Source organism: Pieris brassicae, chromosome 1 (assembly GCF_905147105.1).
Source record: "Pieris brassicae chromosome 1, ilPieBrab1.1, whole genome shotgun sequence".
Taxonomy (NCBI): Eukaryota; Metazoa; Arthropoda; class Insecta; order Lepidoptera; family Pieridae; genus Pieris; species Pieris brassicae.
The window spans coordinates 2,431,842-2,454,598 of NC_059665.1; the positions used below are offsets into that span (position 1 = coordinate 2,431,842).

Below are 22,757 nucleotides of genomic sequence, written 5' to 3' on the forward strand. Positions count from 1 at the left end.
ATTGATTAATTAGATTAATTTTCACCCTCTAACACTACCTAATCTCTGTATATGAAGAATATACCTACATTTAATTAGTACAAAAGCTTAGCGATTAAGCCTGATATGTACAAGGTCGTGCCTTCAATCCCGACTGAGCAACGTTATATATTTCTATATGCGGTATTAACATTTCCTCAGAAGGGATGGATCTTCAGGAAATCTTACATACAGGCAGCTGATGTTAAACTAAAAACAAACGCCTGTAATAAATAATATAAATTAAATATAGAAAAATAATAATAGGTATAAGTTTTTAAGTGATAAACATGTCTTTTATGTATATATTTAAATATACTTATCACGCGTTTGAATATATTCTTATTAATTACTATGAGAAAAACAGTCCAAATCAAACGATAAAATTTTAAATTAGCAACAAAACCTTACCCTGAACAAACATAGATTCAATTAGTGCAAGACAATTTTCTTTATGGGTCGGACGCTCCCTGTCCCATGACATCATAAAGGGTGGTGGGGTTTGGGGTTGAAACTTTCAGGACCAGTCGCTGAATTCAAAGCTCGCTTGACAGCCACGTCAAATTCGCGCCTCAAATGCGTTAGAAAATTTTAGAAATATTTAGTGAGAAAACATCGCGATGAATATTATAGTTTTGTTAGCTGTTTTTTGCGCTGGTAAGTGATTTTATTATAATAGATATTTTTTAACATTAATACAGGTTATTAATAGTATAATAATGTTCAATCACAGCGCTTACTGTTTGTTTAATTCCCACAAAAGGAACTATTATGGCTAGATATACTTTAACTAAAAATTCCGTTAACAAAGTATTTACAATGTAACCTATTAATAACATATAATAATAGATAAATAGAAAAATAAAATACATTTAAAAGCATGGTCTCTGGCAGTGTACCTTTAATAATTCAGTGCTAACGAACCTAAAACTGAAATTATAAAAAGTTGCTTGATTTCATTGTTAGTTTTTAAGACTTTGTGATTTAGTGCCTACCGACTCGTCTTGACATTATTCTCTGGTTAAAAAATGGCGTACTAAGGAGGTACCTTACTAGTACTTCCTGATAATTTAAATATCCAAAGCAACGTTTTTCTTAGTTCCAAAACACACGAAATTACACACATTGTCTACGCGGTATAAAATCAGATAATGAACATTCCCGAGTTCGATTCTCGGTCGAACAATTATCATTTAGGAAGACAAGAAACATAAACTGTATTAGAGCCAATTTTCTTTTATCTATTGAGAACTGTTTAATAATGTAAATACTAAATAATCAAATATTACTATTGCCAATCCATTGGATATTGCACTCACTCAACATTAATTTAAAATGAATTTTACCGATACAAATACTGCAGAATGGGACGTTGGAATCGTGTTAGTACATGCACCTATTAATAAGCACCTAACTTGTTACAATGTACGTGTACAATCACGATATGCCAAACATTATTTCTAGACAGAATAAAATGTTCTTTGTTTTCTACAAATAAATCTAATCAAAAATCAAAAGCAAGTTCGCATGGAAATGCGTAAAGTGACATTTTGTATGATCTATGAAAACACGTTTATGTCAAAGGTTTTATATTATTAATCAATAAATTATAAATGACTTGATTATAAATATAGTTAATTTGAAGAAAACTATTGTTTAAATTAGTGTTTGCGGAGAAATGCGATGTTTTCGTTGTATACAGGTTATAGCTTTTGCATAATTTGGAAAAAATAACTTAAATAATGATTGCAGGATTAAATTTTTCCAAAATCAACCATAAATATGAAATAACTATTATAATAATCAATTAAAAAGATAATTATATATGTCCATTAACCAATTTTATTAACGTTTTGTCTACATCTATACAATATATACCCAAAGAGACTGCGCTAAATATAATAATGTTTTTTATATTAAATTAAGACCACATCATGTTGCAAACGAGTTAAAATACGCAATTTTTAATTTACAGTTTTAATATAAAGTTGCAGTTTTTTACAAGTAAAAAGTTAAGAAGTCATACTAATAGCTGTACAGTTAAGAATAAGAATTTAATGGCGTAATTAGACCACATATATTAATTTATTTAGCCTACCTTTTTAATAGTTACATACTGAATATATAGATAGAATTAACAAAAATAAATTTCTTGAATTGGACCAGCCTTCTTCGAGTTTTGCGCTTAGCAACATATTTTGTGAACAATTTTTATGAATTGCGGACGAGAAAGGCACAATTTATAATTTACTTAAAAAAGCCCACAGATTGTATATAATTTTAGTTGCTATATGATAAAGAATAAACAATCCTTAATTTTTTGATTACCTTTATTATTTACAAACAAATAGAGTCTTATAATAAAGGAAAAGAAATATAAAAATTAATTAACAATTAAAAATTACGACGTATGTAGGTATTAGTCATTAATTTATATAGTACGAACTTTACTCAGTTATTTTTAATAAACAAGGAGTTCCAACAAAGCAAAACGCAAGCTTTTGGGTCATTTCCGCCTCAAAACCGATTCACCGAGTCACTTTATATTAAAAAAAAATATTAGTCTTATACCTACATTGCTTTTAACATAATTACGACATCATTATCGTGTACCTATTGGAAAAAAGAATTTATAGCATTATTTGTGATTTCGATTTAAAATCATTATTTAGCTAACTGTAGAAAAATCCAATATAATTTCAAAAGCAATTTTTTTTTACTATATTAAAGTTTTAACATTCCAATGCTTTTTTGATAAATGACGTAAGTACTTAACAAAGGAACTAATTTGATACTAATTACTGAATAGTTGTTAATTAGCGTAGATTGCCGACACAATGAATCTTTGTTTGATCCTATTTCAGGATTATATATGTATGACTACGAGCGAGTGTATAGCCATATATAGGTGTAAATTTAAGGCTTTTATTCTCCACAAGATAAGAAAAACAGTGTAATAATGAGCTATATTACTGGGTGCTACTACTACGAGTAGTTTAAAATTCCTTTACGCAAGGTGCAATCTTCATGGCTTAAGGCTAAAGGGATTAATGAATCCTTAACTTTATATGATCCTGGTATTTCGGGATAAGAAATCCCGATATTTCTCACGATCCCGAGGGGAATGTTCAGAGATCCCTCAGGATCCGGGATCTGAAGCATCACTACATTAATTATGTTTGCCTGGTTAACTGAGAAAAAATATCTCACTATTTCTCACGATCCCTGTCCAGGATCTAAGGATCTTAGAGAAAAATCTTTTATCATCTATATGTTCCTGGTAGACTGGGAACAAAAATCTCAAACTTTCTCACGATGCTTTTTAAGCTTTTCTCTCCTCACCTGCTGTTTCCTTGATAATAAAAAAATTGGTATGCACGGCGTGAATTTTTTTAAAGAATTCCTATTTTTATATTTATAATTTTGTAATGCATATGCATGTGCGAATTATCATACTCGTCATACATAAATCATACAAGTACTAGTCTAGTTCTGACTCTGAGAGATATTTTTGTTTTAAGGCTAGTATTTATGCTAAGTTTATATATAACACGGTCTCGCCGAACGCTCTTAGCTCGTAACGCATGCATGCCATAAAGTAAAAGGCGGCCGGCACTCCCCTGACATTTATCCGTACCCCATAAAAATAAACATAGACTAGGGTAACATCGTCGCTGAGGGTTCGCAAAGGCCGCACCTATAAATCTAGTTATTTCATTCCGTTGATGCCCCACTAACCCGTTTGATGGTGCGCTATTTTATTTGTATCATCTACATAATTTTTTACCTAATTGGATAATAGTTGACTAGGGAAAATATTTAAAAAGTATTTGTCAAGTTGTACACATTGTAGCCGCGTAATGGGAGGGTTCGATACTTATAAAAATAGTTATTACAAGGCGCAGTAATTGTATGCTGCTGATACGAACACAGCTAATCAACACAAATTTGGCCTACTTGGTTTAAAATTTTAAATAATAATAATATAATTTTAATTCTGATTTTTGTAGCCTACATTTATTTATATGTAAATAAATATTTCTGCAAATTTTTAACTAAACGCCTCGATTGTCGTGTTGCGTGGGCCGTGTCAGAATTGACAAATGACAGACATTACAGGCCATTGTCTTCATTAACCCGGCTGATGACTGGCTAAAAGAGGATGTAGGTCATAGTATATGTTTAAATAATGCCCTATAAAATGTTAATAGGTATAATTCTAATTTAACGGGTACAATATGGCTAAAAACATCCATTGACCATGTTGTGTGTTGAGTTTGATTAACTCATGACTAAATAACTGCAGTGCATTGATATCGAGTTGTATTGCACTTGATGCGGGTCGATGCACTTTCCATCACCACGCTGATCTGTTCGCCTGGTGCTTTGGCCGCCGCGCTTAACCCGTTCCAATGGCCACTTGGCAACGTACAGACAAACTGGCCGCAACACCTTGACCAGATTTTATGTATTTATTTATTATAATGATTATAGATATAATTAAAATAGATCCGTAGTACAAATTGCTTGTTCATCAAAACATAAATACGTACCAGTAAAATACCGGTATATTTAGTACCCTAAGTGTTGTTAGTTATTATTTGAACTAAACCTCGATTACCAAAATAAAATATTTTAACATTTTTTAAATTCCATTGTACACTTACATACTTGCACTTGAAGTTACCACATCTTTTTAAACCTGCTTTCCTAGTCTAAAGAATTAAACGCAGTTCAACCCTGTCCCCGATTCACATTCTTCACATTTTTGTCGTCAGTGGAATTCCAGTCCCGGGTCAGCAGTGTGTGCGGTCATATTGTTCCTTACTTTTCAATCCCCCTTCAGTTTTATTTGTTCCTGGTATGTGAGATAGAACGTTTTCAGGATGCGCAGTCTTTGGCGCACTGTCGCGGCAAACCGAAATAAATGTTTTGTACCTTATCTGTTTCATATCGTGGCCCTTAGGGCGGCAAAGCCCTACATTGCTCCTTTAAAATATGTTGCCCTCGTGTTTCTTCGATCTAATTACGCATATCATTATGTGTTAAATAAAGCAAAATAAGCCAGCCTTTCAGTTTTTTTGCTTTATTGCTTGACAAACCTACTACCATTTATTATTTATTTGAACGAACATCGACGCGAGTAAATATGTAAATGAAATGAGTTTTATTTATTGATATACTTAGTTTTTAATCTCATTTTTTTTTCTAAATAAAAAAGTTTTAAATATTTCATCACATTATGATCAGATTTAGTTAGTTCAAATAAAGTTCGTCTATACGGGCGGGTATCACATTCATAGCATAACCATGGAAGGTAGGTTATTATTATTACAGGGTATTGGGGGAATATCGATTTCTGTTCAACCAAGCTCCTTAACAATCATGTATCCTTGGTATTTTCCGAACGGTTCGACGTTATCGGTAATCGCCAATAAACCAACCACCACCAATTCGATTATAAATAAAGTCCGGATTTGGGGGAGTATCATCATCTATCGATAGGAGTCCATCGATCGGTACATAGTTACGAAACTATCTATTGGTTGTAAAATACTACTGTTAGTAAAAGTTATTTATTTTAGGCGTACCACTTTATTATTATCGATTAGTAAACAACTACGACTAACTTACATACATACATACACATACATACATACACATACATACATACACATATATACATACACATACATACATACATTCTTACATTTCGTTAGTATTAACGATACAAAGCACCACAAACATTGAGATATACTGGGGCATCAGAAATCCTAAGAAATTGCTGCGTATCGAGGTACCTCAAATTTAACATTCAGACAATGGGGTGGAGCCACGTTATAAATGTTTCTTAAAAGCGGTAATTATATTAAAAAACATGAAACTCAGTAGTTCCTGAACTAATTATAATCGTAATTTTTGAAGAGCCAACCAAAACTAAGCATTTTATTGTAAAAATACTTAAAATATGTATTTCTACCCCGGTATAGGGCTAATTCGTTGCGTACGTGCTGTCAAAACTTAAGTATAATGGAATATGTTGTTATAAAACATTTATGTTGGTTGACAATACGTTTGCAACAAGGGGCCATGGTAGGATTAAGAATATGATTACCAGAATTCATAAATAGTTTAGGTTGTAATATTATTTAGTTAAAAAATTAAAGCATTTTTAATAAAAATATTGTAGTGCAATTCGATATCGACGATGATTTATCTAATATATAAGCACGTATTACACGTTAATATTTAATTGGTAACATTGTGTATTCTATAGACTATGTAGCATTCTTTGTCATAACCGCCTGTTAATTCTGAATCATTGATTTATCCATCATCTTTCCACAGCGGTACCCTAGTACCTTTAGAAAAAGTAAATAATATTACCTACTTACTGGAACGGAACTGGAACTTATTAAACGTTCAAAAGGTACCATATTTCAGTGACGTCTCTAAATTTAGCCATTATATTTTTTATCCTCTTTCCAACTTGTAAATGAAGTTGCATTGTAATGCGTATAATACAAAACGGTAGGTAAGGAGTTGAAGTAAGTATGTATATAAATAGTTTGTATCTCTGAATAAACTTGCGTAAGAAACCTTACGCACGATTGGTCGGTGTCGCCACGCCCAATGCTCATTGCGTGTAAACCTTGAAAGTCGCCAAGCCCTTTACAGGCCCTTCGCAATCGCCTCACGATTTCTGTGATCCCGGTATCTTGTGTTTTAATATAAATAATTTAAAAGGGCTTTCTCCGTTAAACAAACATTCCCAGGGCCCTTTTAATTTTTTATTCCCATTTTAAGTACATTTTAAATATTTGCTGGTAAAACTCATTGGTTGAATCCGAGGTTCTAAACAAAGCAATAAATAATTTAATAATTAAAACTTGAGGAGGAAGGAAAGGTTAGTTTGGTGGGTTTAAATAAAAAAAGGACAAGAATTAAACAAGAAAAATAATGGACATGTCACTCCCAATGACTTTGTGTACCAGGGATGTATGGGTACTAAGGAATATTTAAGAATGTTTTCAAGGGCTTGAAAGGCGTTCCAGTCCTTTCTTTGTACATTTTTATTACTAAACCTTTATTTACCTGCAAATAGATATAATAAATATTTTTGTTCAGCGTTGGGCACAATGTACCAATGTAACTGACTAAAAAGCTTTTTTTTATGGTTCTTGCTTCCATATATTTTATACTATTAATGAAAAAGTCATGGAAATACATTTATTTAGTTGTATATTTTTCAGACCTTTAATTAATTAGTAGATTTTAATCAGAGTTGATTTTAGATACTTAATTATTATTTACAAGTAAGTTCAATTAAATAAATATCTAACAATCACATCATGACTGTCTCTGCGGAGAGAGAGATAGAAGATGATGATAGAATTTATTTGCTCGCACCGATTGTTTGGCGAGCAAAGATGGCCTCACTTGAATCTCATCGAATAGGATAACATGAATCAAAGACAGTGTAATGGAATGTCTTCAAATTCTTCAGTACTGTTAAAAAATAGCTTGTTTGTGTGGAAATCGATCGTTATTATTATATTACGATTTTATTAAATAAATTACTTATAATTAATATTATTATAGTTATATGTACAGGTATATATATATACTTAATTTTAAAATCTTTAATTAATTTACATACAGTTTTACGAAAAGTAATAATTTTACATTTGTACAATTTATGTAGTTAAATAAATTATTAATATTATACAATGCGATTGTAAACTTTAACTGCGATTGCGATTATATGCGATTAAAAAACTTTAACTAAGCAAAAAGTATTAAATGATGTTGCAAAGACTCTTAGTAAATGGTCTTTATATTTTGTGTTTTCCATAAAGATTTTCTGAAAAGTAAATACATATTATAAAGTGTACTTATGGGTAGGTATATTTTAATTACATTTTAATCGCCAGTTAAATGTTCGTTATTCCATCTTATTCATTAAGAATAAGTAGTACACATACGAAAGACAATACACAACACAACCACACACGCAGTTTAGCAAACTCCACCCTATTAAAGGGGTTTCACGGTCCCCACATATGGAACACATTGTGCCGACTATACTCCCTCATCGGTCATACAACCTTGGTATATGTAGCCCACATGTTCAACCCTTTCGGACAGGTGGCCACATGTCGACAGTAAAAAAATCTAAGCAGTAAATTAATGATGGGTGCTCTTCTAACACGTCTGTCCAATTTTCTAGTTGGCGAAATGTCTAATTTCTATATAAAAATAAGGTTTTCAACTCTTTATTTTTTTATTTATTTAATTTGTATAAATATTAAAACAGTTTCGGTATGTTAAATAAGCAGCAAGGATATATCGCATACCTGTTCTCACACCATAAAGAGAGAGAAAGAGACAAAATATATTGTCATGCCATTGAAAAATGTGCCCAATCAATCACTAAGAGTCGAAAAAATAGGTTAGTGTCAGACACCAACAATTTACTTTACCAACGAAAACACTCCCTAGTTGGTTAGCAAGCAAGCAGCAGAAGCCAAGCTCTTTTATAATAAACGCAGTAACGCGTCTACAACGTCAAATGTATTAAGGTGTCAGCGCTGCACAGGAGCTCATACCACATTCTTGTACGAGTAACCCGTCGTACAAGGGTAAATTCATCGGTTCTCTCTTGCTCATTGTATTTTCTATGCCGCTCTCTATCTTTAGTGGCAATGAGGTCTTGAAAGAAGGAGAAAGAACTTATTGCTACTATCTCCCTCACCTACATGTATACATTTTTAAAGCAAAAGGCATCGTAAGCACAACTACGCTAGCTGTAGTCTTACCTATTGAATAAAACTGTGGTTTGTTCATTTAACTACAATTTATGTATTTACTTTACAGGTAAATTTATCTTTAAAGAAATTTTAATCTCTATTAGAATTAATCGGCTTATTATTATATAAAGAAATCCTTTGGGAATGGATGTTACTTTCATATTGTGCTTAGGTACATAGTCAACAGTCCAACGATAGGTATATAAGTATACATTTATTTTGAGGCTTAAGAGATACAATATTACAGTAGGTACTTTCAATTCATGTGGCTCTATTACCACCACACGAGTGGTAATGCCCACGCAGTTTGCAATATTATGTTTTGTTGTTATTTAAATAAAACAGAACTTATCTCTAGCCTCCTAGAAAGTATATAAAATGTCCTTAAACAACATTTGTTGATATCGAATATACATCGACTTCAAATAACTCCTAACTTCGTCTGAAGACAAGCCAAGGCTTCTTTCTGTTCCCAGCGAAACAATATTTGTTTTCGATTGGTAGACAGATAGTGGTAGTAGGCACAGAAGAGCGTTTTTGAATGGAATGGAATTCCTGAAGCTTTGAAGCTTCAACAAAAAATATCCGTATTAACTATTACCTGATTTTTGAAGTTGTTTCTCGTTCGAAGCTAAATAAACCATAAAACAGAAAAATATAAGTTCAATAGGTATAAAGTTAAAAAATAGGACGTTTCCACGCGGTAATATATCATTTGCCAGTAGTACACATATTTTTACTACCTGACTAAAAGAAAATATAATAATATATAATTATACTCTGCATCTGCAATGGCAAACTAGGGCATAAGAAATGTCATACAAATAATTCCTAAATCTGTATATACAAATCTCCACTAGGGTTGCATAAATCACACCTTATGTATAGAGTTGGCAAATACCTTCTCATATGCATTAGAAACCTATTACATAGTTAAGTTTTGTGCATCTCTTCACTTTTAGCAGACCCTAGTACTCCATCATTATTACTTCCTAATTAAAATGTGGTCCAATTGATTAACGTTAATTATAATTAAATCTTTGACTGCGTTAAATATATTCTACACTGATTATACGAGTATAATGAAGGTAAGTTATGTTGAAACAAGAATATATATTTCATTTTTTAATGCGATTCGTTAATACAATATACTTTTTATAATCTTGTATATATTATGTTGCTATGTTAATGTGATAGGTTAAATTAAATGGCTGTAAGGTTAAATACATATACGGATTATCTAATGGTTATTTATTAAATATGTATATTTATTTTATGAATACAAGGGACCATATAAAAATATATATAGAGGAAAAATATATATATATTTAGAGAATATAAGAAATATGCGAATGGCGGCTTAATTCTTGACGCCCCTTCTACCCTCATGTAGACCTAGTATAAAGATGACGTCAGCTAGACAGACATTTTCCCTGGGAAATTAATTACTAAGAAAGAGGGAGGATCCAATAATATTTAATAAATAAGAAAATAGTGGTACTATAATTATCTATTAATAATTCTTTAAAATGATTTTTATGTATCTTTTAAGATCACGGCGAACGCCTTAAATAAAATAATAAAGGCTCGTTCGTCGGTTTACTTTAAAAAAAATATATTTTATATAGGTGGTAAAGTTTAAAAGCAAAACTGTTACGCACCCAGTGTCATATTGTATAAAACGAACGAATTGGGTCTCAATACCAATAAGATGGGCTCTTTTAAAGTAAATAATTTATTTTATCGTTATTCTCAAACGGCCATTACGGTACAAAACAATGGTAGCTATCTATAACCTGCCCTAGAATGACTTATGACCACTGACCGTTATCTTCATTCCCCATGCAGCATTGTTCATTCCAAATTTTGAACTCCACGCGACCCATATAATCCTGGTACAAAAAGGGAGCAAAGCATTGTTCTCACGCACACGCACTTTTTTATTTTTATTGCTTTTCCAAATTGAAAATAAAAGTTTGTCTGTCTCTTTTCTCTCTCGTTGGCTCGCGCGTGCATCCACACCAACCAGTAAACGGAGACCTCTACGGCCAAACAGTATGCTTTAATCAAATGGGTCTTACAAAATTGGACGTATGCATAGACGTCATAATTTTTTACAGTATGACGTTTTAGTTTTTTTAATAACTTCTAATGCTTGATAAAACAATACAAGATAAAAATATAAACAATAAATACTATTAGATACTTTGTTTTAAGCGCTATTTGACGAGATTTTTGTTAATATAATAGGTGCAAATCTATTAAGCAACACCAAACAATGGCTCGAAGCCTAATCTAAAAAAAATCAAACATCAATTTTTTAATTAGAGAATCCGTACGTATTTTTCTTGCGATTAAATACATATTTCAACTGTATATTATAATCTTACAATAAAAAGTGCATAGGGAATTTATGGACTGAACAAAAAATATCCATATTATTTAGTACTATACTCAGCAGTTATCAATATTTCAATACATGACGTAGTTACGATGCAAACGTGTGACACGCATCGATGCAGATGTGAATGGCCGGTGCAAGGGTGCAACGCACTGCATCGCGATGTCCTTGAATGATCCTTTCGCAGGATGACGACACGCACAAACCTCTTATATTAATGTGGTGCCCTGGTAGCCACAGGATATTTTGTCCCTTTGGGAATGCGCCTATACGTCCTTAAGGACGAAGACGACTCACCATTTTATTTAATTTGTTTTATAGATCTTATTTATTTATAAATAACCAACCGTCTTGCTGAAGCGTTTATTGGCTATTTTTACTGTTGCAATATTCTATTTCTACTCTAGTATATACTCGAATTATATTTAATTTAATAATACATTTTTATAGAACAAACACGGTAACAAAACTATAGAAAGAGAAAGAAAATGTTTTACTTCGTTTGTAAGAAAGAGCAACTATGTTTATTATTAGTGTGATATTATTGTAATTGTATCTTTATTATACATAATATAACTAACTTACTTAGGGTGAAGTTCGGAAACCGTTTTATGGATAATATGAAAATCATCAATGTAAATTAATCAAAAATTTGTTAGACTTAATTGCGCGCCACCTAAGGATATTTAACTTTGAAAATTGTATTACTAGTTCGAACATGATGGCTGCTATATTATATAATATATCATGTCAGAGGGCAAAGTAAAAGGGAAAGGGATCGTTTTGAGAAGACCTCTTCGAATCTTCTGTATTCCTATTAAATGTTGACGTCATCCCAATAGATTCTACATCCCTTGGGTACCTCAAGGCCCGGATTAGAAATCCCAGGAATAGAAAAAATATATAAGCCTTTTTCATTGCATTTTTACGTAATAAAAGCAAATTTTTACCTGTTTTGTGTATTATTTTATGCAGAAATTTATTGAACGACTTTATCACGAAATTTAAAATACTAATAAGCATTTTTACAAAATTATTTTTTTATCTCTATATAATAAAACAAATGTACATTACATCCTTCTAATCCAAAGTGAGTATGTGTGTGTCGAGGTATTAGTGTGTATTCAAGCGAACTGGAAGTCAGAGAGAGGGGCTTTGAAAACTAAGAGTGAAAGAGATAATTCCGTACCCTCTATTATCCTTGTCCCACACGGAGCTTTGAAAGAGCTTTCAAACCTTTCGAGCTGTTTATTGCTCTGATATCCTAGTACCTTCCCGCGCCATTAGCGTCGTTGTCGCTAGCCGCTTTCTCCTCTTTCTGTCCCTTCGAAAGAGATAGATAGATGTTTGGCGTAATGCTTCTCTATCTTATCTCCCCCAGGATACAAATATTATTTTCTATTGATGAATGTATGAATAGATTGTATGTGTTGAGAAAAATGCAGTCACGCATTGGAAAAAAATATGTAACGACTCCATGTTTTTTTTGTAATACGATATTGTATAGAAAAATTATAAATATTCAAATATACAAAAAAATATTATTATTACAGAATGCAGTGCAGTCAGAGTTGCATATGTACCCACTACTAGTACCAACGCTATGCCTACAACAACACAGATGACCACGCCATCAATGCTTCAAGAGCTGACTCCACCTCCACCGGCCTGTCCGGAGGCCTCCAGCCTCACTAACCCGTTGGGAAAACTACGAATTGCTATGAAAAATTCTACCTATTTGGATGCATTTCTTGTTTTCTTTAGCGACGAACATTTGGTACGAAATTCGATATTGTAATGAACGAGTCAAAAACGCTTTAACCCATCCGCTTTATTCCTTTTGTCTTCGGGCTTACCTCTTAATATATTCTGAAGTTTGCATGAACCTAATTTTAGCCAGTATATCAATCACATTTTAGATAAAGTTATTAAATGCACTGTAAATGTGTAAACGCGTAATTCATTATCGTTTTGATCGGTTTAAAAATGATCTTAATGATAGGACATATTGAATAAAATCTATTTTTAAGTATCTTTTCTTTTACAATTAAAAAATATACATAGACACTATACCTATATTGATTTAATCTCTTTGCACAGACTATTGAACACAACACAAAAAAGAAAAAAAGTAATAATACAGAGATACAACAGCAATTAATAATAAATAGAAGTAATTTAACAAATCTATAATTTTTTATAGTTAACAACGATAAATAAATTGTCATTTTTATTACCTAATTTAAATAAAATGTAGAGTGAAGAACCGTCACCGGACGAGCGTCGTTTAGAGTACATAAGTGGGTGGGACGGTGCTGGAACAGCAGCGGTTTTAGCAGCTGGTGGGGCAGCCATATGGGTCCCAGCTGTTAACGTGCGTCGTGCCAAGATGTCGCTCTCATGTGCTTGGCTGGTGCTTGACGGAGACGATCCAAGCCAGCCAACAATTGCCGAATGGATTGGGGTATGTTATGTGTCTATATATTCCTCCTAAAGTCAGTCTTTTAACACCGTTTTAATTCGCTCATTCGTCTCTCTTCGTCAAACTGTTGCTGTTGCCGTCTTTTTTTTTAAATCGTAATATGTTACATTAGAAAACCGCTGTGGTTTGTATAAATGTAGCCATAGCAGTCTTGTTTTGGAACGCGACAAATGTATATAAAAATTGTTTTTCGATTTACTTTTTATGTTTATGAACGTAAGGCTATCGAATATGGGTGTTCCATTTATTAACCGCGGTATCAAATACCTCAACCATCTCCCGCCATATACGTTGTTTGCTCTCGATGTACAGATTCGATTCGTGTTACCGCTCGGGTCTATACATCATGCTCAACTCTTTTTTTATGACATCACAATTAAATGGTGTAAAATAATTTGTTTGTTGTCGACCCTGAGGTATATGATGTCTACATACATCACATACAATTAAATAGCTGTTAAATCTTTTACTGTTTCCAATTAAAGCGTTCTTGTAACCGTCCTATTACTTTCGTCAATTTAAACGTATAAAAAGCGGAAAAATATAGAAAATTTGCATGGATTTTTTTGTGCTAAACGCATTTTACTTTGATAAAACAGTATATATACGTAACATACGTTTATTCATTAAGGGAACTGCTATTCGTAATGGTCGCGTTGGTGGTGATGTTCGTCTGACATCTTTTGGAGAATGGCAAGCCTTGTCCACAAGCCTACAGCGGGAGAACTTGCAGCTTGTACCTCAATCAACTTTGCTTGACCAATTATGGAACCAGGAGACTGATCCCATGTGGAAACGACCACAATTCACTAGAGTTGTGGCTATGTCTCACAATTCTGAGTTCACTGGTAAGGGTGTTTTACCTTTATGTAGGTATTGACTCAACATGAAAACAGCGTACCAATTCTGAAAAGGCTAATCCATGGGTTGTGTACCACTTAACATCAGGCGAGCCTCTTGCCCGTTTGCCCCTGTTCTATTTAAAAAAATATTAATTACAAATTGATATAACACAATTATGTATCTATTATGTTAAAAAAGTAGATACTTTTTCTCTCACTTAATAACCATTTTCTATAGAAACTCAGCTTCAAAAAACTACTCTAATATTATATTTATTAGTAGGTACAACCTTACAACCACTATTGTGATCGCACAACACTTCTAAGGCAGGTTTATTGGTTTTGGTAATTGTTATGTACTAATTAACATTGTATCAGGCATGTCATGGCGAGAGAAGCTGTCATCAGTACGAAATGAGTTACAAGCGGTTGGAGCTGATGCTATGATCGTGACGGCTCTGGATGAAGTCGCCTGGCTCCTTAACCTCAGGGGCAAGGACCTTCCCTACGCCCCACTTCTAAAAGCCTTCGTTCTAGTCACCCATAGAGATGTAAGGATATACGTCCCTCCTGGGAAGCTCATGATGCCAGAACGAGATATGTTGGCTGCATATAATTGCTATCCTAATGTTGTTAATTGTACCAGGTAAAGTATAAATAAACTAAAATAAAGTATAAACTAAAATTACGAAGAACGATCCGTCTTTGTCAATGCCCAAAGACATTGTCTCTTGAATATGTCCCGGTGAAACTACCAGAATAATAAACCTAGCATGGAACATATGTTAGGCATTCAAAGCAGTTCTGAAAACGACTTTAAGTATATCAATAGGGGTATGAAGCGTTCCAATTTTCGGTTGAAAATTAAAGAATGAGAAAACAACTGTCACTTACAACAATAACTGACTTCGTAACACACTCAAAATGGTGGAAGTGGGCCGGCCACTTTGCCCGCGTCCGTGATGTCAGATCAAAGACCATTACTTGGAATGGCACAGTAGGGAAAAATAGAGGACGCCCAAGATAGCGGGGAAATTACTATATCCCCGCGAAGATGAGAGACAAATGGAAGAATTTCAAGGAGGCCTTCAATCCGTCAGAGGTCATGTACTTATATTAAATACAATAATGACATAAATTTAATGTAATCCTTATTATAGTACACTATTTTTATTTTGTCTAAAGTCTGTTGTCTAAAGCATATAGATTAATATAATTTTTTGCTGCAATTTTAAAAACATTATACTAAATAACATATTGGGAGAGACTTTGTTTAGCAAGGGCTGGGTTTTGATGACATTTAAATTTTCAGCGTAAAAGACTATGAAACTGTATACTCCGATTTGCGGAAGGCAGTGGACCTGAACAAGATCCTAATACCGACAGGAGGGACGTTCCAAAGAGGAGCATCGGCAGCTATAACTCAGGCCATTACAGCCTCCAAAAGGCTCTTTCAACCCTCACCCATAATCTATCTAAAAGCTCAAAAGAACATGGCTGAAATCAAAGGAATGAAGAAAGCTCACTTAAGAGATGCGGTCGCGATGTGCACTGTATTGAATTATCTTGAAAAGAAGGTAGTTGATACATTTTATAGAATATATAAATTTCGCGTCACGTTACGTGTCCGCTATAGACTCCTAAACTGCTTAACCGATTTCAATCAAATTTGTACATCGTGTGCAGTTTGATCTAACTTAGATAGGTTAAATGGGACAGCTTACATATGTATATAATTCTACTGTACGTGCGTATGTCACTGAACTCCTCTTAAACGGCTGGACCGATTTGAATGTGTTTTTTGTATGCGTTTGGGTGGAGCCCTAGATGGTTTAGATTCACAAATCAGTCCGGCAGATGGCGCTGTAGTCGGTACTGACATACTTTGTTTAATATCATAATCACTGAAATATAATATTTTTATCACCACAATAAGTATCAGTTATTTTTAAATATGTACTACTAGTGCTTCGTAAGTCAAACAAAATGAGGCTAATGTTTTTTAATTAATCTTTTTAGGGTAAATCAAACCTCAATGAATTATTAGTGGGTGAGAAGATAGATGCTACACGAGCCACTCAGGCTGGCTACAGAGGTCTATCCATGAGGACTCGAGTGGCTTTCGGACCAAACGCTGCCGAACCAGAGTACCAAGCTACGAATGCTACAAATAGACGAATTTTCTCCAACTCTACGCTTATTATACAGTCAGGAGGACAGTATGATGGTATGTTAGATAAAATATGATTATGTATAAATGTTACTAAATAAGCAGGCGCTTATTATTCTAAATAAACTGTCAAAATCAAATTCACTTGCAATTCACGTATATTAGGTAATTATAAGGTCACAGGAGGCCTAAAATTACGACTTAATAAGTCAACCCTAATGCTACTAAACTTTACTTGTATTTATTGTTGTAATATACGTAACTGTAAAAAGAAAAATAACCACAAAATATGTTGGTAAGCGCAATCCTAGAAGACGGCTGGACCAAATTAAGTAGGTATGTTTTTTGAACCTATTAGTATTTTCCCTTTCCTTGAACTTTAAGGAAGAAGATAAGAACTCTTTATTGCAACAAAAAATTATTAATTATTACGTCATTTATAACTAATGAAGGTTTGCATGTATATAATGGAAACTTTTACCCGCTAAGGGGTTTCGATTGTACTAAATTTAGCTAAGATATAGAAAATAATGTATAAAATGTAAAAAATCTAAGCTGTATATTATATTTGTTGTCATGATTGGAAATTATACGGGCTTCATTATTATAATTATCGCATTTTCGCGTCAAAAAGTTCTCCTGGAAGGTAATTATAAACTAATAGACTATGTAAAAAAACATATTAGGTCGTAACGAAGTATACAAAGGCAGCTAGTGTATAATTAAGGTTCCAAATGAAATACTTTATTTTACTCTATTATTTTTATTTATTTATATTGATTTCTTTAATATAATTAATGATTACAGAAGGTACTACAGTCGTCACACGGACTCTTCACTACGGAACACCAAGTCGTGATGAAAGACGAGCTTATACTATGGTGCTACGGTCCTTGGCGGCTTTTGCAACTCTACAGGCGCCGTCAACGCTTCCTGCAGCTCATGCAGACCCAGTAGCTAGGGCTCCGTTGTGGTCGTTTCGCCAGGATTATTTACTACCTACGGGACATGGAGTTGGAGCCGCATTAAATAGAAGAGAAGGTATAAATAATAGTAAAGTTGTAATGTAATATACGTAAATTATATTTATCAAATACAAAAAATACACAAATTATATTTATCAAAAAAAAAAAAAATTCGACGTATCTATGGTTTTTAATAAACAACTTTAGTAAAGACAATTGTAATGATTGCATTACAACCAACATGGAGTGTATGAAATTTTTTCGATTGATGAAATTTTAAATCTTAGAAATAACTGTTTAATATATGTTTCAGATCCAGTAGTTATAGATTACAGACAGGACACAAACCTCCACACGTTTCGCGAAGGCTACTTCGTTACTAACGGTGAGTTGTTAAAACGAACAGTTTTTACAATCCAAAAATAACGTGTGGTTACGAAGTAAGTGTAAGATGATATACATACTGAAATAAAACCCAACACATTTTGTTTAATATATATGAATAATACGTAAGTTTAATACAATCTAAAAATACATTCACGCATACTTAACATATACAAGTTTTTTTATTGGAATAATATTTGTAACATTTAAATATAAAGAAAGTATTTTTACCTACATTATTGTTCATCAATATAAAGTATTTCTTTACCAACAGTCATATTAAAAATAATATGATGAAAATTAAAACAAATTTTAAAAGTTTGATACCTGTGGAAGTGTACCTGTAATGCTGGCAGCATTTCCTCGATGTATGGCGACTCATTCGTTGAGTGAGAAGCAGCAGCTCATAGGTACTATCTACCAGGCGCCAACTTAAATCTTTAATTAGCACTTGAACTCCACACCCACCAAGGGTCTACTCTAAAGGGAACAAAATCGAAGTTGGAAAAAAACAATAACGACTCTATCTATACATACCTAAGACAGCTAATCTTTAAAAAAATGTTTTAAACATGCACCATAGAATAATTATAATTTAGTTGCACAAGACCCAGGGGCCTAGCGTTACATCGATTTTGTCACAATTTTTGTCATGAATAAAGTTTTTCTGTCATGTCAATAGATAACTAGAACAAGGTTAACAAGTATGGTCCCTGTGGCATACCTTGAATGCGACCAGAATTTCCTCGCTGTATTGTAATCTTTATCCATTGTGCAAGAAAAGCGCCAGCAGAGCTGTCCGGTAGTAAAACTACTTACTTTATCGGCGTTGTAAAAAAAACCGTCACATTTTTCGGTTACGCCTCACATTATTCCGTTACGCGCCATCTTTTTCTTGTTCCTACCACGGTTGATTCGAAGAGATTCGAAGTCATTAATAACAAAAATATATAATAACGATAACAATGACAGCAATAATTCTATTTATTCTGCAATAATCTTAGTAGTAAGGTAAAATGAAATAATTGTATTATTTGTATTCATGTCTATGATAATAAAAGCCTTTTGTTAAACTTAATCTAATTTAACTTTATTTAACCAATTTCTGTAAAGTTGCATATAGTAGATCATTTTTCGAAAAATAAAGTCATAAAGAAGTTTCACTTCTTACGTGTGTACATTGCCAGAAGGGTCACAATTGCGTTGCCAGCCTAACAAATGGTATGCTCTTTTCTTGAAGGGCCGTATGTCTTCACAAAGACTTTGCACGCCGCAGAAAGCGCCTTAAAAAGCGCTGTGTTATGGTACGCAAGCCGTTGGGATGGAGAGGATGGAATTTGGCATTCTGCCATTCTTAATGCAGTTTAATTTAACATACTTTTTTCATTAACTGTGCCACGTCACCCATATGAAACAAAAACATTTATATTAATAACTTGTAATGGTATCGTTTCAGAACCAGCTTGGCACGATCCTCGTAAATTCGGAATAAAACTAAGCAATGTCTTGGAAGTAGTTCAACGCTCGTCAGGATATTTAGGTTTCAAAGAAACAACACTGTTGCCGTACGAACCTAAACTTATCGACAGAAATCTGCTGACTGATTATGAGGTAATTTTGTTTACCTTATTGAGCGTGTTAGATTGCTGTTCACTTATAAAAATAGATGGGTTTTTGTTAATCCCTGTAACCTAGGTTGGGTCGGCGAATTAGGGCAGGTCAGTTAAATTGTTTAAAGATTGCAGGCGATCTTCATTTAAGTAACTTTGAACCAAAACGACACACAATAATTTAATAATAATAATTTTATTTGAAAGCGGCACTTATGGATGAATTATTGACAATATTTAATGTTACGATTGTTGTTTGAAATAGATGTATTCTTTTTCTCTTTGTGTTTTTAAAGTTGATCTTTTGGCGCGTTAGGGTTAAACCTAGTTTTATCTAGTCTAGGTAACCACCTTGAAGTTAGCTATAGTCAACATTTTAGTTTTTGTGAAGATAACTTCAACCTACTATAACTATATACCTACTTCTTTTGGCGCGTTAGGGAAAAATTTATGAGAGTAAATTTTTCCTATTGTAATGGCGTATTTTCTACAAACATAGAATAAGGCGAACGATTGTAAATAAATAAATATTGCAGATAAACTGGTTAAACGCATACAACAAGAGGATACGTGAGACAGTCGGTCCAGAGTTAACAGCCCAAGGATTGACTGATGTCTACTACTGGGTAATGAATAAAACCATTGAAATAGAACTGCCATCGAAGAACAAGAAAGCCTCAAACTCTGCAATTATTCATCGTGTATCAGCGCTATTAATTTTTATATTTGCTGTAAATGCTATTTAAATAGTATAGAAATAATTAGATAAATAATTTTACTTATTGTATTAATATATTGTATGATGTATTGTATCACCTAATTGCACCTAACGTTATATATTCAAAACTAAAGAGTGTCTCAGTGCCCATTTTAAACTTTAAATATTTATTTAAAAGAAAATTGTATTTATAATATTATTATTGCAGTAAATTATAATGTATTAATGCGGATTTTATGTACAAAATATTAGACCGTCAAGATGTCTTCCATCACGGTGTATGCACTCTTCAAAGCGGACTAGCGAATGCGACACGCCGTAGGAGGTATATAGTTGCTGAGTGTAGCACTGATAAGTGAACTCGAAATTAAAAAAAAAGCTTATACTAACAAATTTAACTAGGAGAACCTATATCATTCATGTACCTTCCAGAATAACGTAAATATCCCAAAAAATACTCACTGGATTTTGCTTAATTAACATACATTATTCCGTAAGTTGAACTTATATAAAACAAATTAACCTAATATTATAATCACTTTCGGTTCCCGATAAATTTGTAGACAAACATCGAACTCAAATATACAATACAATATATAACATGCCTCCCTGAAGTCGGTAAGAAATTAAAATATAAGTAGGTAGATGTTTACACAAAGCAATCTTACTTGTAGAATACGAAATTATATAACATAAATTAGTATTATTAATTTATTAGAAATGTGTATACACAATATGAAAAGACTTAAAAGTCATTCTGCAATAATTAGGTAGTTGCGCGGATTTAGTTAAAGCTAATTAGGTAGGTATATTTGTAGGAAAAATATGATCTGTTTAAATTATAATAATATTTTAGCCAAATTTCCCAATACCGTACTTTTTATTATTACGTTTACACAACTTAAACAATATTATTATTAGTTTCAATCATATAGTATTTCAATATTTTAGCTAGCATTAGTGCTTAATAGAATTATATTCAGAGGAAAGAATGTTATACGTTTTATATTAAAATAATATAATATGGAAAATTATATGTATTCTAATAATAATTATCTAGATGTACTTAAGAAATGGTTTTCCACCGAGTGCCTTATTCAAGTAGTCTGTACATGTTAGAGAAATCGTTGTGCCTTAAGTGTGAGCTATCGCGGATGCAACCGCCTTTTTTTTCATATTTTAATGGAAATTATTAAATTCATCATTTGACGTCAAGACAGAATGCAAAATTCCACCTGTTCACTTCTTTCCACCACTTACGACGTTACGACTTAGGAGCCTTCAGGAGAAGAGCGTATACAAAGCCGGCACTTACATCTGCACCTCTTGGTGTTGTAGGTATCCTTCCATCCATTGAGGACAAACTTTTATCCCAAAAAGACAGAATAATAAGCCGGGCAGGATATTTTAAAGAAACAGTTTTCAACACTGTTATAAAAAAATGATTTAGGTATATTAGGATCATTATAATAACGGTTTCATTTTAAGCGTGATGTGCTAAATTATTTTAGATTTAGGTTTAGATTTTCTTCGACAAGAGCCTTTACTAGCACCTAATATCGTACATCGGATATATATATATATATATATTTAAAACGCATCGTTTTTTTTTCTAATTATAATGTAGTTGCGTGCCTTATGAAACATATCACATATAGATTCAATTACTCAAGCGAATTCGAAAACTTCAAAGGTGAGATTCAGAGACTAAAATATACCGTGTCTTAAAATCAAATATATTTTTGACGTTCGCGGCTCAGACTTACCAAGCGCTAATTCTTTGATTCCTACTACAATTGTTATGAAATGGTAAATTGCGGATTAAATCTTTATAAAGAACGTAATTTAATACGTATAATTTACACAGTAATGGAAGCCTAAAACTAGTATTTACGTACCTATTGGATATGTATCGTGATCTTCTCTCGGTGGTTACAAATTATGCCTTTAGGAAGGGCAGCATCAGTCAATATTTAGAAAGTATTTACGATTTTTATCTAAATTTCAAACCCTTTCATTGTCGTGCTTTCCACGCGTTAGTTAAAGTCTAGTTTCTGCACTCCTAGTAACTCACTAGATTCTTGAGGTTAGTTAATCAAGAGTCGAGACTTCTTAGTGCTAAGCATAAATTCCGTGACTCCCGTTTTTGACATACATGACTCCCATGCATGAGCTTGACATATAGTCGTCTCGATAGTTGTGGTCAGACAGAAGCCTCGACACTGACACTGTGTACTTCATATATTTAGTAAACTTTTGTCAAATGTTTGTAATAAAAAGTTAGCATGAAATAATTACTGCCTAAATTAGTTTTATTAATCTTTGTTTATTTCAAGTAAAACGCTTTTACTGATAGA

General features: G+C 32.8%; 1 protein-coding gene across 1 annotated transcript; it reads left to right on the plus strand.

Annotated features, from left to right (window-relative positions):
• Positions 1–599: 599 nt before the first annotated feature.
• Positions 600–20,837, plus strand: LOC123720274 (xaa-Pro aminopeptidase ApepP-like). Its single transcript, XM_045676823.1, has 12 exons — positions 600–675; positions 12,783–13,006; positions 13,487–13,693; positions 14,343–14,559; positions 14,932–15,199; positions 15,866–16,130; positions 16,573–16,780; positions 17,531–17,764; positions 18,002–18,073; positions 19,529–19,683; positions 20,219–20,381; positions 20,833–20,837. The coding sequence occupies exons 1-12, from the start codon at positions 639–641 to the stop codon at positions 20,835–20,837; spliced, it is 2,055 nt and encodes a 684-aa protein (XP_045532779.1). The 5' UTR covers positions 600–638.
• The last annotated feature ends 1,920 nt before the right edge of the window (positions 20,838–22,757 follow it).

What these genes read in the sequence shown, in the direction of transcription:
- LOC123720274 (XM_045676823.1), top strand. Translation starts at nt 639, where the DNA reads ATGAATATTATAGTTTTGTTAGCTGTTTTTTGCGCTG. An exon ending in CAATTGCCGAATGGATTGGG is followed by an intron (nt 13,694 to 14,342) that starts GTATGTTATGTG and finishes TTATTCATTAAG; the next exon opens with GGAACTGCTATTCGTAATGG. An exon ending in AGGCTACTTCGTTACTAACG is followed by an intron (nt 18,074 to 19,528) that starts GTGAGTTGTTAA and finishes GTATCGTTTCAG; the next exon opens with AACCAGCTTGGCACGATCCT.